The following is a 19,374-nucleotide window of genomic DNA, read 5'->3' on the forward strand; positions in this document are numbered from 1 at the left end:
GACCTTTAATTGTTGTAAGCTTCTTTGAGAGTAAATGTAGTGATTTTTTAAAAAATTCCTTTGAGCAATTCTCATGCATTGTCATGGAGATCAAGACTCACTTTTTAATAATGCAGGTTCTTAATGCTTTCTTCTGTGTTTTCCTCTTATCCAATTCAACACTTAGCATGAAGCTTGTAATCATGGACATAAGGAGGTCGTGGAGCTGTTGCTACAACATGGGGCACTTTTGAATGCGGCTGGGTATCAAAATGATTTGCCGCTTCACGATGCGGTCAAGAATGGACATACAAGTATTGTTGAACTGCTGCTTCTGCATGGAGCTTCTCGAAATGTAGTGTGAGTACATGAGAAATGGATTCATCTCTGTATTTTCAAATGAATGACTGGAGGCATACCATTAGATCCTGGTCTTCAGGAGTCTTGGGGAACCTACCACCTTTATTCTGAAGTGGTAAACATGACTGAAGTGCACTGCTTCATCCTGCAGGTAGAATGTTTTCCCCTCTAATTAAAAAAAATCCTATACATAGTAAACCAGGGAGAAAACTAGGCTTAGAACAATGCCGTCATCCCCACCTCAGATTCAGGTAGGTGGTCATGTTGGTCTGACGCAATCGGGGGAAAATTAAAAAATTGTCCAGTAGCACCTTAGAGACCAACTAAATTTGTTCTGGGTATAAGCTTTCATGTGCATGCACACTTCTTCAGATACACTGAAACAGAAGTCACCAGATCCTTATGTGACCCAGACATCATGGGTGAGATTCAGCTAACAAATCCTAGTAGCAGCAAGTGCAAGGACTTCCACTAACACAACAGGGCTCTCCTCCTCCCATGCCATCTGAAATTCGTTCAGGGGTGTGTGCCAAGAGAACCCCGGAACAGCGCACAGGGGGAGGTGAGAGGGGATTGTTCCATCTGGCAAGCTGAATTCCTCCCCTCATTTTCTGTGTGATGGGAATTTGTATTGAGGGACATCTCATCATGTGGACACTCAGCTGTAGTCTGAAAGTGTATAGCCAAGTCACAGGCTTACCCCTTCAGGGAAGAAAAACCTGACAGGAAGTTGACTTGCTGGAAGCTTCCCAGGGACCTTTATGTCATGTTATTAGTTTTGCTTAGAGCATTTTTATCCCACTCTTCACCTGGAGAAAAAAAGGCTCCTGGAGTGACTTACAGAGGTCAGAAATAAGACAATCCCTGCTCTCCTCAGACCTGCAATCTGAAAGACATAACACAGGAAGAAAAGGTATGGGGAGAGATGAGGAGGGAAAGCAAACTCCCTTTCTTCAAAGAGAGATGAAAGATCTGATGGGGTGGTTCTGTTTCGTTTCTCTTCCTTAAACTTAGAAAGCCCCAAATGTCTTGCACCTTAATATTGCTTCTTACCTGTCCCTGCTAAGGTACAATATGCCACTTCAGCCTGCCTGTGCTGTCATCAGGCTCCCTGCATTTGCAAGTGCCTGCACCACGAGAGCCAGGCTCTTCAAAGAGCAATCTAGCTATTTTAAGAACATCGGGCCTTCAGGTGCCTTTTAAAAATGTGTTTGTGTTTTTCTAGTGTGTTTATATAAATTCTTAGTACTTCTGTATGCTTTTTCATTTCTGATTGTGGTGAACACTGTGTCTGAGAAATGTTTCAAAAGCAGGTTTTGAAGTGACTTCTCTTTGTGGTCACCTCTTGGTGTCAATGACTAGCCTGCATTTGATAGCCCCCCCCCAAGACCTAATTTCTTATTAGTGGTCAGGAAATAACTGTTTGGCAATGCCTTCTAAATGCCATATGTAAGTGATAAAGAGCATATATATATTTATTTTGGCCAATAACTAGTAGAGAAGATAGGAAGAAAACAGAGCACATAAAACACAATATAATACGTTAAGTATACTATTAATTGTAGAGTTAAAACAATGTAAAATACTAAAATACATATATTAAAATGGTATAATTATATAAAAATGTTAAACTAGCATGCTTGGTGGCTAGTTTCCCAAATAGTTGAAGTCACCTGTACTACTTCTGAAACTGGCCCTAAGACCTTTAGAAGTTAGTATGTATTTATTGGTTTGGGATTTACTGATAGAAGGCTGTGTGTTTGTGGGTGTGGGTGTGTTTATGCGTGCACATAGATATGTATTTGAAATACAATTTTAGGTCTTAAAATAATTTTAACACAAATGATAGGAATTGCAACATTACAGTAGCGACATAGAAAGTACGTAGGTTGAGAGGTAAAAAACGAGTTCTCTGAGTACAAGACCACTTTCATTTTGCACCCCTTGGAACAGCAACCCTTGGTGCCATTAGCCTGAAACCGAGGGAAGCAGATTGTGATTTGGTCAAAGTAAGGTAATAAAAAAAAGTGTGCTAGGTATGTCTAAACTCTTTGATATGCCTAAAGTAGCTCTCGGGATCCCAACCAGTATAATAACTTGCTTATATAGGCTTTAAGCACGTGCATCTTGTTTTCCATGAGGAAAACCAAAATGTCTATTCGGGAACTTAAATGAAGAGAGCAAAGATTAATTCCCCACCCCCACCCCCCACCCAAAAAAATCTGATTCTGTAAGAAAATGTCAGAAGGCAGATACAGTCCTACCTCGGGTTACAGACACTTCAGGCTGCGTTTTTTGGGGGGTTACAGACGCGCCGAAACCCGGAAGTACCAGAACAAGTTACTTATGGTTTTCGGTAGTCGCGCATGCGCAGAAGCAGTGCTGTGGGTTGCGAATGCTGCGGGTTGCGAACGTGCATCCCGCACGGATCACATTCGCAACCCGAGCATCCACTGTAATGTATGTTTCTCTGGAAATTGTCAAGTTTTAGTAACTGCTTTCCTAGTTTTTTAACCTTTTCTCCATTTAGCAGAGATGTGAAGCTACAAATAGAAAATATTATATGGACCAGTGGACCTATTAATTGCCCTGTTGGCCTAGTTAATTTTTTTAAAGTTAATCTCCTGCACATAGCTAATTCATATTTTATAACTGGATTTTTTTTTATGTGTTTGCTCCCTTGAATTTCCTGTCTGTCTTGCTTCACAGCCAGCCAAGTGACGTGAAAAATTAGCTCTCTGCATTTGCAATTTCAGTTGCTCATAAGGCTTTCACTCAGATGGACTGTCTTGCCAGTTTTTCCCCATGCACAATAAGTTTAACAATGGTAAAAGCTGTCTTGTTCCCTTTTTTCTGCATAGAATAATGGGTTCCATCCAATGCAAGTTTGAATTTGAACACAGTCAAGCATTTGTTTAGGACCAGAATAGTGCTTTTAACAACAAATCTGAAGAAGGAACCTCTTCCCTTTGCTTGGAAACTTTTTGACAATCCTTACTTGTCTTTTTCACTTGACTGTACCTTGCAATTCCATATATCATTTGGCCACAGTTTCTATCCCCTTATGGCCATGGACTTTTATCTGCTTGTGGCATAGCTGTTACTGAGTTACTACTGTGTGGAATGGGGATGTATTTTCTGCAAAGTGGTTCATATGTGGTGTGAGTCCGTTTAAATCCAGCCAGTGAAATCCCATGAAAACTGGAAAATAAAATGGTGGCCCGGTTCAACTCTGTTCAGTCTGCCCCTAACCTTAGTGTTGTGAGATCATTTTGTCATCTGAATGATCATTCATAGATCCCTACCTATAAATTGCTGTGCTTCAAAGCGGGGTGGCTGGTTGGGTTCTTTCTGACGTAACAAAATCAATGAATTTGTCCAACAAATGTTTTATTCATAGTTCTTAAAGTTGCTGCTAGTTAATAATATTCATATTTTACCTTCAGTCACAGGGAATACATGCCTTCCATGGCAGTTTTGTTGACTTCTCACTCACAATGCTATTTTAAAAATGCGGCTCTGAACTGCAATACAAAAATCGAACACCAGAGATTCTCCTAGCTTAAGGGGCTACCTTTAGCATTGGCCAATGCTAGGTTTTTATTAGGAAATATATACAAGATATTTCACGTAGTAAGTTCACTTTGTGCCTAATTCCTCATGTAATTACATAAAATTATCCTTAATTGTTAAACTGAGGGTTGAATTGAACACCTCATTCTTTACCGAATACACATTCAGTAAAGCTAACAATATCCTACCATCTAGGCAATGCAATCTTCCTTGTTGGCCTTGTGTCCTTTTCATCGTACATAGATTACTGAGTCTGTAGTCTTACTGAGTTTGCATCAATTCTGTAGTCTTATAGGACACAGTTGTTGATAATAAATGTTTTAGAATGATTTCCAAGTTGAAGCAGACTTCATTCCATTGATTTAAACAGGTCTGCTCTGATTATGATCAACACTGCATATTATACTTAAATAAATATCAATATAAATATTAAAGCATGGCTTTAATGTTTGCCTGCTCCTGCTCCCCTGCCATGACAATTATGTGAGGTATGGTAAGTGTGTGTGACTGGCCCGAAGTCACCCAGTGAGTGACTGGGGATTTGAACCTGGACCTCAGCACCTTGACCACGGCACCACACTGATTTCCTTAATTCTTCTCTTATTATTTTTTACAAAATATTTTGCACGATTTAAATAAATCTGACGAATATACCTTCAACTGCTTGAGCACCATAGCCTGCCTGTAATCTGGGAGCATGGCATAATTCTGCTTGTAGGGTCCATAGTGATTCAGAGTATGATCTGAAGGCACATGAGGCTGCTACCTTGCTGAAGCTAAGCAGATGTGGGTCTGGTCAGTACCTGGATGGCTGGCCGCTCTGTATGCTGCCTTGGGTTCCAAGGTGGGAGAAATAAAATAAAACGCAAAATGGGTGGTGTTTACTTGGTAAGTGTCTGGATCAAAATGTCTACTTAGACAAGTGTTTCTCAAACTGTTGTTGGACCACAACTCCCATCATCCCTAGCTAGCAGGATCAGTGGTCAGGGATGATTGGAACTATAATCCAACAGCATCTGGGGACCCAAGTTTGAGAAACACTAATCCGAGGCTGGGAGCATCTGTGGATGCTGCAGCACCCCTGCAGGTGAAAGTATATAGAATCACAGAATTGTTCCTTTTTGGCCTTGTCTGTCTGGCCTAATCTGTCCTCAGTGGGAGCTGCTTTCTGAAGCTTCATTGCCAGTGTGGTGTGGTGGTTAAGATCGGTAGTCTCGTAATCTGGTGAACCGGGTTCGCTTCCCCGCTCCTCCACATGCAGCTGCTGGGTGACCTTGGGCCAGTCACACTTCTCTGAAGTCTCTCAGCCTCACGCACCTCAGAGTGTTTGTTGTGGGGGAGGAAGGGAAAGGAGAATGTTAGCCGCTTTGAGACTCCTTCGGGTAGTGATAAAGCGGGATATCAAATCCAAACTCCTCCTTCAGGCCCCTCCTCCAGCTGCTCTACGAGAGACTATTAACAGGAGATGTTAGGGATTAAACCCTTCTGAGCTGTGGTCTCTTCCTTCACATGTCAGGGATGTCCAAAAGGTCGATCGCGATCTACTGGTAGATCTCGGCAAGGTTTTGGTAGATCACGGTCGATCTCCGGCTCCCTTTCCTTAGCGTCACTAAAACTGACTCCTGCCCCGCCCCCTCGGCCCGCCCTCCATTGTTGTTTGATCTCTGGAAGGGAAGACGAAGCTTTCTCTGTGCTGCTGTTTTCATCCATAGCGATCTTATTGTGAGTGACCTTACCCCTTTGTCCCTTGCCTTTAGCCCCCCAAAAAACAGAAGTCCTCCCTAAAGCTTTTTTTAACCCCTAAAAAATGGGGCTTTCCTCCTCCCTAAAGAAAGCTCAACAACTTCAAGCTGAATTCCCCCCAAAACGGGGTTTTCCTGGCCACCCCTGACATAAGTGAAAGAAGAGAGCTTATGCTTCTCTCTCTCTCTCTCTCTCTCTCTCTCTCTCTCTCTCTCTCTCTCTCCCTCCCCCCCCACCTCCTTCCTACTATGAGGATGCTATAGCAATATGTCAAAGCACTTCATAGATAGAAGCATCATGCCATCTGTTGTGGTGTTAAGCCAGTGCTTTTATACGTAAACTAATATTTGCTTTCTCTTCTGGGTATGTCATCTGAAGTCTATTATAGCAGTTGATGTTAAATATAGCCCCTAAATTAAAGTGAGGCCAAATGACTGTGCTGGTGATTTATACTGAAATAGAGGCAACACGGCAGTCCTTAGTGGTTTGAAACTCCCAAGAGTGAAAAGGATTTTAAGCATTGCTGTTTTCATCAGACGCATTTATAATATAACCTGCTCCCGTCTTACTGATGTCACTGGAGGCCGGCAACGCTGTGAAATGAGATGTGAGCCAAGTCCTAAGTAAAATTGTTAAGCAGCAGCCGAGTTCATGGGCTGCTGCGTGTGCTAGAAGAGCAAACAAGTTGGTGGCTGAGCTGGAGCAGATGGCAGTGTGGATCTTTGGGTGGTGGTCTTCCTTTAGAGCCCCATGCCTCCAAGCTCAGTCAGAAAAGGAAACGAGACGCAGCCCAGGACCACTTGGGAATGAAAGCCACTTAAAACTCTTGGCCAGTGTTCTAGAAAATGGTTTTCCTTTTTCTGATGCAGTGAATACGCTTTCTGCATTTTTAAAGCTTGAATTCCCACCATATCAGAAGTTCCAATCAGTGTATGATGAGTGTGCAAACAGTAGATCATTGGCAAGGACTGACTTAATTACAAAGTTTCAAGCTTGTGTACCACCTCCTGCTTTTTATGGTGAATGCAGCCGCTTCTTATGCTAAATCCATCTGTCCTAAATTTAGTGCTTTAATTGGGTTTTCATTCAATTTTGCTGTAAACTGCATATTAAGAAGGCAGAAAATATATAGTGCAACTGTTTCCAGATAGTTAAGAGTTCAGTCACAACCCTTATTTACTTGAAATCCATCTGTCCTTGTTTTATTAGTAATATATTTGGTCACAAACCTGTGGATTATGCTGAAACAGAAAATATGAAATCACTTCTGATGCTCCCAGCAAAGAATGACTCTTCTACTACTACTCAGTGTCCAGAAGTAAGTATTAAAACCTTTAAAACTCCTTTAAACTGAACTTTGGAATTATGTTTTAAACTTAGCTTTATTGATTGTGCATAATGCAGAAATTGAAGCACTCAAGGCAGCTTTTAACAATAAAGGCCACACAAAAACTAAAACAACAGAAGTTAGGTGGCAATCTGTGAAGCAGAAGGATAAAACCTCATTTAAAATAATAGCCAATCAATAAACAGAGTAAAAAATTAACCAATACAAGGGTAGTAATAATATAAAAGCATCCAAACATATTAGGAACAGGTAAAGTAGCTAAATACTAAGGGGAATAGCATAGCCAATAACAGCACTATGAATGCAAGAGTCATAAAATTCCACACAACTGGAAAAAGTGTTTTCTTTGCTAACTAGGTCAAAGCCATCACAGAAATGGCCCAGTGGACTTTCTTTGGCAATGAATTCCCCCCAAAAGCTTTCTTAGTCCACTTACCGACGTACTGTATACATATGTTTTTAAAATCTTTTTTGGCAAACTCACCCTGAAAGAAGGTACCGTAACTACTTAACACTGTTCCATAGAAGTTTCACTATTTGTTCACCAGAAGACTGCCCCTCTGATTCACCACATGTGGCTAAGCAAATGTCAGTTCAAAAGCCTGCTGAATGCGCTCCTGTCATGGAGCCCTAGATCCCGATGAGGCAGTGGACGTTGCCCAGTGGATACATCACCCCTCTGGCCCTAAGAGAGAGCTGCTGTGGTCTGTCCTTATGCTGCCAACAGCAGCTGTCTTTAGGTGCTGCCTTTTGGGGTTTGGAAAATGGGACCGTGGGATGAGAGTGCTAGCTCCGCCTCCATTCCACCATTTTTTCCACCACCATCAACTCATGGAGGGCAACTGTGTGAAGTGGGGACCCTCCATCATCTGTGAAGGCTCCCTGTATGTTTTGGAAACCTGGCAAAGCTTGTACCTTCTGTTCCCCACAGGTACTTGGAAAGAAGATAGTGCCATAATACATATTCCTCTCTGGGAAAGTATTGATAATTTATATGTCATTTAATGCCATAACAGACAATACTATTTAATGGAACAGTCCAGTAAAGTGGAATAGTGGCTTCATAGCTACTTGCAGTGTTGGTGTGATATCTAGCTACAAAATCACTTACCTTCAAAATGACTACCTAGGATGTGAGAAAGCAAATGTAATGTGTGAGGTTAGGTGCTGTAAGAATCTGCACGAGTTAGATTCTTTTATGTACTGATACAGGGGTTAGCCAGCTTCATTTTTAAAAAAAGTCCTGCACAATTTCCTCATTTGCTTAAAATGATCAAGTTCCTTATGTTACTATACATATATTTATCATTAAATGCTCATGAATGTGTCCTCATATGAACTGGAATCTCCATGAATGGAGTTGCCACAGGTCGCAGAACTGACTGCAAGAAGCGACAGCTGGATCTGTGGAGAGCCTAGCTTGTGCTAGACATTCTCAGGGGATGCAAAATTTATTCTGCTCAGGTCTTTACACGAGGGATGGCTACTGTCTGCATCCTGCTTAAACTGAGGCTTCATGACTGATCGGGAGCCATTAAAAAGGTGATAACACATAGCAGCAAGGCCCAGCCACAGTGTATTACAAGAGCTCAGGCATAACATGGTACCCAATTATTTGTATTTACGTATACAGTACATGTGAAATGAAGAAAAAGGCAGCACTCAATAGCTCCATTTCTTACATCTTGCAAAACTATTTTATTTTTCTTACCATTGAAATGACATTCAAACTCTTAGCTACATCTATATAGGCACCAGGCAAAAACATTCCTCTTCATTCAGGCCTTTGTCTGGCTGAGCAATCTATGGTCTGTAAAATGTGTCTGTGGGGGTTGTTATTATTAGTTGTTGTTTTGTGATGTATTTTGAATTTTTATACTGTAAACTGCTCTGCGATCTTTGGTTGAAGGTCAGCATATAAATGTAATTAATAATAATGCACCTTGATTCAGTTACTGAGGACAAGGTAAAATTGCATTGGGGACCAGTCGTTGGCTGTCCCTGGCTTCCACTTCTACCTTCTGGTATGGGTGTATTTTGTCTCATAATTTTATGCTGATTTTCATAGGCAATGAAATCCAGCATCATGTGACAGACTTCAGCTCTTGCAGTGGGATGTCTCCTTCCTTTCCTCTTCCCTGCAGCCCACTGCTCTTCCCAAAATCTACTCTGGGTCCCCCAATCCTCCAGAGTAGGTTTTGGTGTGTGTGGAGAAGCAGTAGGAGGAACACAAGCAGAAATCTGTTCTGCTCACTCACAGACACCGTTGAATTTCACCAAGACATTTTCACATATCTTCCTATTAAAATTGTTGCTAGGTTCAGAAGGCCAGCTATGTAAAACTTAAATGACTGGAAACAGCCATAAGACCCTTTTTGTCCCTTTAGTGCTGCTTTGTTAGATTTCATCAATATTTGTTTTTCTGTCTGTTTACGTCCTGCAGTGCTCCCATGAATTATGTTCATGTCAAAATAGTTATTTCTTATTTAATAGAAATGTCAAGTAGAGATTAGTTGCTCCTTCAAAAGGAAAAGATGCTGGCTTTATGTAGGACTTGACGCTTTCCCCCTTTTGTCCTTGCAAAGCAATTAAGCCTAAATCAGCCGAGAGAAGGGCCAGTTGTTCTCCTTGGAAGTGGTCTTAATCCAGTTCAGCAGCAACTGTTGAGCAAGTTGGCAAAGGTTCTCAAAGCTAGAACATGTACGGCATTTAACAGCACAGGTAAGTTTTATGACTGTCTCTGCCCTTTTTATTTAAATTTAGTTTGTTCAAGGACTTAAGAACCGCACTTTCAAAATGTTAATTAAAATATTAACAATTAATTAATTAATTAACAAACGGGGGTAGTGTTTGGTTTGCTATTATATTATATATTTTTGTGTTTTTATACTTTAAATTTTCCTATGATTCTCAGCTGAAGGGCGGTATATAAATTTAATAATTTAATAATTTAAGTTAAACAAACAAAGAGTCCTAAGCAGCCACAAATGTTCTAATTTCTGAGGACATTTCCTCCCTTTCCTTGTGTTTCATACTCGTCTCTGAAAGTGCCCTCTGTACATTAAGGAGGATATGCAGAGAGAGATTAGGCCAAAGTTCATCTCTCAAAGACCTCCTATCTCTGGGCAATTATAGACAGGGTTTAAAGTGTAGTGGATTTTTCAGCTCTCCCCCTCCCCACACTTTGGGTTGCTGGTGAAAGGAATATTTCCTCCCCTTCTGCACCTCTGGAAGTGCTTTCTACTCATAATTGGCAAGCTTGCATCATGGCCTATGTAGAGCTTTTTATTTAGACCTGGATTTTATGAACTGAAAAAATAGGGGATATATATTTTAACTGTATTTGCTTTACAAAATGAGGGCTACAATCTTATGCACGCTCTCCTGGGAGTTATTTCTGAATAAACATGCATAGGATTACACAGTAAACCCAGAAAAGCTCTTTGCATATGTCTAGTTGGTTCCCATCCTTTCCCGTTTTTGTCATTTCTATGGACCATATTCAGCTACAGTGGTGCCCCACAAGACGAATGCCTCGCAAAACGGAAAACCCGCTAGACGAAAGGTTTTCCGTTTTGGAAGTGCTTCGCAAAACAAATTTCCTATGGGCTTGCTTCGCAAGACGAAAATGTCTTGCGAGTTCCTGCGGGTTTTTTTTTCTTTTCCCCTCCTTTTTCTAAGCTGCTAAGCCGCTTATCAGCTGATCCACTAAGCCGCTTATCAGCTGATCCGCTAAGCCGCTTATCAGCTGATCCGCTAAGCCGCTAATAGCTCTAATCTGCTAAGCTGCTAATGGGCTTGCTTCGCAAGACGAAAAACCGCAAGACGAAGAGACTCGCGGAACGGATTCTTTTCGTCTTGCGAGGCACCACTGTAAATTGTTGCAGTAGCCAAAGCCAGCACAGTTCCCAGGAGTGCAGTGGGAGTTCCTCCCTCTCCTCCCCACCTTCCCATATCTACTCCAGAAGGTCAGGAGAACCTCCAGAACAGTGTCTTGGGCAGGGGGCAGAGGACTAGGGAAATGGTTTCATCAGAAAAGCAGAAAGGCTTGTGCAGATGAAAAAAATCTTACTGCTACATTGAATACCTGAGTTTCAAAATTCCTGTGAGCCTTGCTGCATGTGGGGGCTACTTTTCGGAGAAAGGGAGTGCAGCCCTCACCCCCATAGAGCAAACATGTCATTAGTTGGACGTTCATCTGCATTGTGTCTTGTAGTTTACAATTGGCCCATATGATGCATTTTAAATAGTCTTATAAATGATTGCATACAATAATTGTGTTTCGGAAGGAAGTACTTCCGGGTGAGTATGCTTAGCCCATTCACAATTTTTCCAAGTATGAATAATGATGCCTGCGATAGGATTCTAGTTTTGTTTTGTTTCAATTCAATGGGATGCGTGCTTTCAGAAGAAGGATGTACATCATTATGTTTAACATTTATTGATTACTATTTTTATGTGTCACTGCATTTAAAAACTTGTCTAATAACTTAATTATGGGCTTCTGAAGAGAGATGTTGAAAGCCTCAAAATAATAGCCAAGTTCCAAATGGCTCTGTGTGATGGTCTGCTGATGTATGGCAGCCCCCCCCCCAAGCCTTCCCCCCAAGGTCAGAGAGATCAACTCCCCATGGGGTGCAGAAAGCAGCCAGCCTAGAAAACTACTGCTCCTCTCCCTGTGCATTATTTCTCCACTCATGTGTGAGGATGTTTTTGCCACTGAATGGCATTTTCCTATGGACCTGAAATAGCAGCGGTGACTCCTAAACAGGGATCTGACTTGCATCTTGCATTTTTTTACATGATATGTGGCTTAAGTACTGTATTTTTCGCTCTATAAGACACACTTTTCCCCTCCTAAAAAGTAAGGGGGAATGTGTGTGTGTCTTATGGAGCAGGAGGCTCCGCCCAGCACTCCCTTTAAAGAGCCGCACACACGCTCCGCGCGCTCTTTAAAGGGAGCACGGCTCTTGGAGGAGCCTTCCTCCCGCTGCCCAGGAGAGGCTGCGTGCGGCTATCCCATAAGCCAGAACAGCAAGAGGCTATCCCAGAAGTTAGATTCCTCTTGCTGTTCTGGCTTTTGGGATTCAGAATATATTTTTCTTGTTTTCCTCTTCCAAAAACTAGGTGCGCCTTATGGTCTGGTGCGTCTCATAGAGCGAAAAATACGGTAGTTAATATTACTAGGGCTTCATATAATCTGTCTTCTGTTTTAGTGACACATGTTGTTATCCCTGAGAATTCTACATGCAGTACTATGAAGTGCATGCTGGCTGTTTTGACTGGATGCTGGATCTTGACATTTCAGTGTAAGTAACCAGATGGTCTTGTGACAAAAAATGTACATGTTTTGACATAAGGGGTAAAGACAATATGAATACATCAATAATGCTTTAAAAGCCTGGGGTTCTTTGTTAGGTGAATGACAAGAATTCAGTGCTAAATGTTACTCCATCTGTTGAAAATGTGTAGTGCCTCCTATTATTGTTAATGGAATGCCACTGAGTTAATCAGAGCTTTTTGCTTGTAAGTAGGGAATGCAGCTGTTAACTGCTTGGTTTATTAGTGAAGACATTTGACAGCTTAAGGGGAAAAGAATGAAAATACAGAGGTACTTCAGGTTACATACGCTTCAGGTTACAGACTCTGCTAACGCAGAAATAGTACCTCGGGTTAAGAACTTTGCTTCAGGATGAGAACAGAAATCATGCGGCGGCGGCGCAACGGCAGCGGGAGGCCTCATTAGCTTCAGGTTAAGAACAGTTTCAGGTTAAGAACAGACCTCTGGAATGAATTAGGTACTTAACCCGAGGTACCACTGTAATGTATCTGCTGATTAGCAGAACATCCCAGAGGCTGAGAGCTTTGCTTCCACCTGAGGTTGTTGGCATCTGCCTGTCTCAGGAGGCAATGGAAGAGTATGCCTTCAGGAATAAAGTCAAACCATCAGAGCATTACAGCACATGCTGTGGCTGAGCAGGTTATAGATGTAAATAGAACTGCTTTTCTTCCTATATCTTCTTTTTTAGCTGATGCTAAAGATCTAACTATGCTGTTTTCAAATGCCAAATGTGCACCACCCCTTTCCATATTAATTGCTCTGTCGTTTTCATTATTGATGTGCTATGACACATTGAAGTGCAGTTTTTAAGATTCAGGGTTACTCCTTTGAGTTGCTGCCCAAAAAGATTTGGCACGCAGTTTAAATGAGTGAAGTTCAAGATTTTTTAAAGAACAGTTTAATTGAACAACATAGAATAAAAATAAAATGTGGAAAAGGAAAAAAAGAAAAGGTATACTACATCATTATAAGAGTTAACAATTACAATTCCATATATACTTACCTAATAAATAGGTATCATTATTATCTGAATACATATATGTTTATTTTCAATCTACTATGTTTTGTATAAATGCGTTTCAGAGGACATTATTCTTGTCCATGAAAAGTCTATGTTTATAAAACAATCTGTTCATAAGTTGCAAGTGTAGTCATATATTCAATCCATTGATTAAATGGAGCTGTACACATTTTTTCCCAGTGCATCAGTCTTTTGACCATAGTGTGGTGGTGGTATTGTTGTTAATAATAAAAATGTTAATTAATTAATTAATTAATTTTGTATATAGCCCTTCATTCGAAGATCTCAGGGCGGTTCACAACACAAAAATACAAAATGAGAACACAAAATACATAACAAAACAAACTGATAATTCCAGTTTCACAAACACATTTACAAGGCCATAGATTGTTTAATCAGCCCAAGGCCTGTTTATCAAGAAAAGTTTTTGCCCAGCGCCTAAAGTTACATAAAGATACGTATTAAGAAATATAAAGCGGTATAGAAATGTAGTAATTATATATATATATATATATATATATATATATATATATATATATATACACACACACACACACACACACACATATATACAGGGAGTCACTGCACAAAAGGCCCATTCTCATGTTGTCGCTCTCTGGACTCATGGAGGGGGCACACAAAGAAGGGCCTCAGCTTGGGTCAGTTCATATGGAGAGAACTGGTCCTTGAGGTATTGTGGTCCTGAGCCTTTTAAGACTTTATAGGTAAAAAACAGAACTTTGAATTGGGCCCAGAAACTATTTGGCAGCCAGTTGGGCCAGGATCAGTGTAATATACTCAAAACATCTTGCCCTGGTGAGCAACCCAGCTGGCAAATTTCTGCACCAGTCATGGATCGGTGCCTACCGATCTTGACACCAATGAAGTGGGGAACTTCAGGCCTCTCTCCAGTTCATAGATGGAGTGTGGTACCACTTTCAAAAAATGCATCCAACATAGAGTTTTATACTCATTTAATGAGGTATGGATTTACTTATTAGTCCAGTTCTGCCTCTTAATATTCTCAGCTTAGTAAGCAACATGCTACTTTAAAAAGTCAGTGATTCTCCTCCCTGGTGGGAAATGTTAAGAATAACTCATGGGGTCTGATGCAGCTAAGTGCCTGTAATTAACACCATGGCTCCATCTGTTCCCACCAGTCTTTGTTATTAGTCTTCTTCAGAGTCATTACACATTAAAGATTGTTATAACAAATAATTGGACTCCTGCTGATGAAACATTTGTCTAGGAAAAATGATTCCCCTCTTACTCTTGCTTATTTATCATACCTTCTGTTTGGCAATTGCCAAAGTCCACTTAGACATAACTGAGGAATAAATCTCATCAGAGTGCGCACACAACATTTTATGATCCAATCTTAAGACTTGCTGTGCCAGCAAATAAGTGCTTGGGAAAGGACATAATGGGTGCTGCTTAGAGACACAACTTGCCTAAGTTTAGTTAAAAGCAATAGGATTCCAGCTGAATCCCTTGGTTTCATCTAGAACCTAATGTTTCCTAAAATACTTTCAAACAGCACAACACTCTTAAGCCACCACATTGTGCCATCATGTCATGGACATCAGTATCTGCAAGTGTTTACTATTGATTTTTTCCTGGTTTGATGCTGAGGAACTCATTTAAACAGTGATTGGAATGCTGAAGCCAGGGCATTAAATGAATACAGTGGAACCTCGAGTTACAAATGCCTCAGGTTACAAACGCTTCAGGTTACAAACTCTGCTAACCTGGAAGAGTTACCTGAGAACTTTGCCCCAGGATGAGAACGGAAATCGTGTGCCAGCAGCACAGCAGCAGCAAGAGGCCCCATTAGCGAAAGCACGCCTCTAGTTAAGAACAGTTTCAGGTTGAGAACGGACCTCCAGAACGAATTAAGTTTGTAACTAGAGGTATCACTGTACTGGGGTGCGGGGAGAGAGAATACATGAGCCCAATGTTTATTATGGCTGACCAGGCACATGATATTGAGTCTGTGCATGATCAGGACTGCTGTTTGGCGCAGCCATGGATTCAGTGAGGGCCAATAAACTGAGCTTGAACCCTGGGAAGATGGCGGCACTGTGAGTTGGTAGTTCCCATGTCTGGGAGTTTGGCCAGTTGTCTCTTCTGGCTGAGGTGGTTCTTCATCTGAAAGGAGAGGCTTGGAATGTGTGGGTGCTCCTGGATCCATTTTTATCACTGGAGGCTGAGGTAGCCTCTCTGACTAGGAGTGCCTTTTGCCAGCCAAGGCTGGCATGCCAACTGCAGTTGTTCTTAGGCAGTCCTAGTTCAGCACAGTGGTTTATGTTTTGGCAGCCTCAAGACTTGATTATTGCAATGTGCTCTGTGTGGGCTACCCTTTAGCCTCATCCTGAGGCTTCAGCTGGTGCAAAATGCTATGGCTAGACAGTTGATGGGAACAGACAATCGCCAGCAGATAGCTCCAGTGTTTAAAACCTTGCACTGGCTGGTCATATGCTGCAGGGCCAGGTTCAGGGTTCTTGCCTTAGTTTAGAAGGCCCTTGAGAACATGATACCTAAGGGTCCACCTGATTCCTTATTCTCCTGCTTGGTTATTGAGGTCTTCGGGGAAACTACTGTTTGGAGTCCCCACTGGCTCAGATGCACATGCATTCAGTATTGTGGGCCCAATTTTAGGGAACTTCCTTCCAATCAAGGTCAGGCAACCCCCCTTCCTGTCGAACTTACAGGATCTTACAGAAGGGTCAATTTTTATTCCAACAGGCATTTTAACTGAGTTCTGATTTTACAATTTTAACTGATTTTTATTAGCATTGTGTTGAGTTTCTTGGACGCCATTTATAGACAACTGTAATTAAATTGTATATGAATTGTCTAAATAAATAAACAAATGAATACATTGAATTAGAGCCATCAAAATATTTTTCATAATTTGGGGATCCTGGAACTGCCAGTAAAAGAAAAGATATTGAGTAGCAAAACTGAACTAGACCTCAGATAGAACTGAGCAAGATGGGCCAGCAAGACAGCTCAGTGTTTGAGCACGGCTCTCTGGAATCAGCAGGGCCAGGGACTTCAGTGCCTTCTAAGTCTCCTTTTTCTGCTCCCTCAGTCTCAATTTTGCGACAAAGTTACCTTGGCTGCCACTAGCATAGTCAGTCCTTTTTTGGGTGGATGAGCTTCTGGTGGAAGTGTGGCTTCCCCTCCAGTGAGGCACAATGGTTGTATCATATCCTAATCCTCATGGATCTGGATCATGAATCAGTGAACAGTGGTAGAGTATGTTTTGTGATTCCATTATCAACACTAAATGTTCTTAGCATGTGATTAGCTGTTGGAATTGAGCCAATGCTTACAGTTGATTTAACTTAACAAATCAATGCTTGGATAATTGAATGCTGCAACTATCTCCAAAATCTCATAGCTAAAATGCAGCCATTTTTTAAGAATTTCTTTTTTAAAGAACAAAACATCTTACTTGCATTATGGGCACCAAAGAAGGCTGCCGGTATTATAATTTGTGCTTCTGATCACCTTCCTTCTTGGCAAAAACTCAGCAATGTGTGAAGCTTAATCTCAACCTGGATGCAGTAGAATAATTTATCCTGTATCCTACCCTTAGCATAGTCCCAGAAATAGTCACAACAATGAAATAATGGGAAGGCATATAGAAGGCATGCCCCAAGGCAGCAGAGGCAGATGACACTGCCACAAATGAATTTATGTGCCTTTAGCAGTATAGTAGTTACTATACTGCACCAGACTTACATAGAAGCGGGGAAGCAGAAAGAAGTTGAACCTTTTGTATGACCTACTGTACTGTTTTACATTGTTCATACTGTTACCATCACAATTTGATGTTTTTCTAAGCTGGAAGTTTCTTACTTGCATCAGGTGCTGTAAAGAATATAGCCTGAATGCAGATAATTGTATGGTGTTCTGTGCAGACACTGCTGCTTTCCTGTCTCAGCCACGGCCAGTCCAATGGTCTGCACCCACATTTCTCCCAAAGCTTCTGAGCTCAGAAGCTTCTCAGCTGGAGCCAGAGTGGGGAAATTGGTAAGACTCCCCTTGTGCAAGTAGAATTTTATAGCCAAGCCAGTTAACCCTTACATTGCTACCATGATTCATACCAGTCCTTTTGCTTTTCTTTGATTTCCTCTCTCCTTGAACAATGTTTGTATGATACGGAGACAGTACTTTATAAAACATCAGTGCATTCATTGCCTGCAAGCCCTGTCAGCTAAGCTGACTCCCACCCTTCCCCATTATGCAAAACTGAATTATTTAAAGTTGATTTCTAATGCAGCGATCCAAACCCATCATCTGTTCAAACATAATTCCTCTTAGGACTAATTATCTGAAGTGCAAAAAGAATCAGTGTGCTAAAAATCATGATCAAGGCCGAGACTTCCGGGTTAGCGCGATCGGCTAAAGGCGGATTCCCTCCGAGCTCCGGAGGGAATCTGCTCAACGGGGGCTGGGTCTTGCCGTGCCGGCGACACGGGGACCCTTAAAAACCGCGGGCGCGAATGCCCGGGGACGTGGTGACTCGGCGGGCACCGCTAGCGCCCTCCCGACCCGCAAAGGAGCCTTTTTAAAGGCTACGGAACGGGTGCCGGGGAGTGGCGCGGTGCTGTGAGTCCTCTGCTTCCCCTGCTGAGTGAAGCCGCATGCCATTTGCCGGAGAGCGCTGACTTCTTCCGTTTAAAATTCGGACTTAAACTAAGAACAACAACCCGTGAGTAATTTGGAACTGAACTTAAATTATTTCGTTTACGGATTTGGTACGAGCGGGGGGAGGTGAAAAGAGGAAGTCCGCCTCACCCCCATTGTAAATAGTCTAACAGCAAGGACCTGCCAACTAAGGTTGTGAGAAGAGCCGTCGGTTACTTTTTGTGATTGGATAAAAGATATTAATTCCACGGATTTTAAAAGATTAAGTTATCGTGCTGGAGGGCAAGAGCTTATTTGCTTTGATTAAGTACCACCTTTTTAAAGACCGGGAGTAACCCGCGAGCCTGTGGAGGACTTACAGGAAGCATTTGAAAGCTGTCAGATTAGCTGTCAAAGTTCGGAAAAACTGAAAAGCTTTAATTTCAGCCGGTTATTTTGCTACAAAGTAATTTAAAGGAAAGGAAGATTGATACAAACTACACTGACTTTTGGGTCGGAAGTGAAAGGAACACTAAGTAACAAGAATCCCTCTAGAGGGGATCCACGGACATTACAAGATGGAACTAGGTCGGGAAATACGAGCTGAGCTGCAAGAGCTGGTCGTTCTCATGGGAAAGCTGCGAGAGATGTATGAGCAAGGTCATGTTTGGTCTACAAGCCCTCCAAAGTCGAAAGCAATGGAAACTATAGCTACTGAGATGGAAAAGGGCCTGATACTCAAAACGCGGGCAGTTGGACAAGAAACGAAACCGAAGAAAGAAGAGGAGGAAAAGATACCTGTTAAACAAGGGCGGCAGAAATGATACAGAAAACAAATGAGAGCCGAGGATTTATTAAGATGACTTTAAACCCGACCAGAGGGAAAGTTGGACTAGTTGGGATGTATGAACTTAAGAAACAAAGATGGAGCTTCACCTTTAAACAACTTGACTTGGTGGAAAAAACCACTGACAATATTGAGAAACAATATTTTTTCGAGTCTGGGCATTTAACATAAAAGATTTCCAAAGAAGCCGGCTGAGAGGGACTGAAAGGGACTTGAGAGCCTCGGACGTAAGGGCACCAGGCTAGAAAGATAGACTTATGGCTTTTGGTTTTGGGGTTGAAACCGGGGATGGAAAAGGAGGGTTTGGGAGCCCGAAGGGGACCTGATTTTCACTATGCAGTGTAAAAATCTTTTTTTGTTTTTCTTTACGTCATTTATTATTATTAAAATGGGGAATTCGTGGATGGGAACTAGGGATAACCTTAGGAAAAGTACTTTTATTTCTGACTTTTTCTGTTCTCTTATTTCTCTTACATTTGAATAAGGTATATAACTTAAGTGTTACTGATTAAACCGAAGTATAT

The 19,374-nt window shown here is 41.6% G+C and overlaps 1 protein-coding gene across 3 annotated transcripts in view; it reads left to right on the plus strand.

Annotated features, from left to right (window-relative positions):
- Positions 1-19,374, plus strand: part of BARD1 (BRCA1 associated RING domain 1) — a 63,046-nt gene that overhangs the window by 39,644 nt on the left and 4,028 nt on the right. For all 3 annotated transcript variants that reach the window (XM_081872037.1, XM_081872039.1, XM_081872038.1), the window contains 4 exons: positions 167-339; positions 6,865-6,973; positions 9,589-9,724; positions 12,220-12,312. In XM_081872037.1, the coding sequence (XP_081728163.1) occupies positions 167-339; positions 6,865-6,973; positions 9,589-9,724; positions 12,220-12,312 (511 nt within the window). The remainder of the gene's footprint in view (positions 1-166; positions 340-6,864; positions 6,974-9,588; positions 9,725-12,219; positions 12,313-19,374) is intronic.

This window comes from Podarcis erhardii (assembly GCF_964252035.2).
Source record: "Podarcis erhardii genome assembly, chromosome: 1".
Classification (NCBI taxonomy): domain Eukaryota; kingdom Metazoa; phylum Chordata; class Lepidosauria; order Squamata; family Lacertidae; genus Podarcis; species Podarcis erhardii.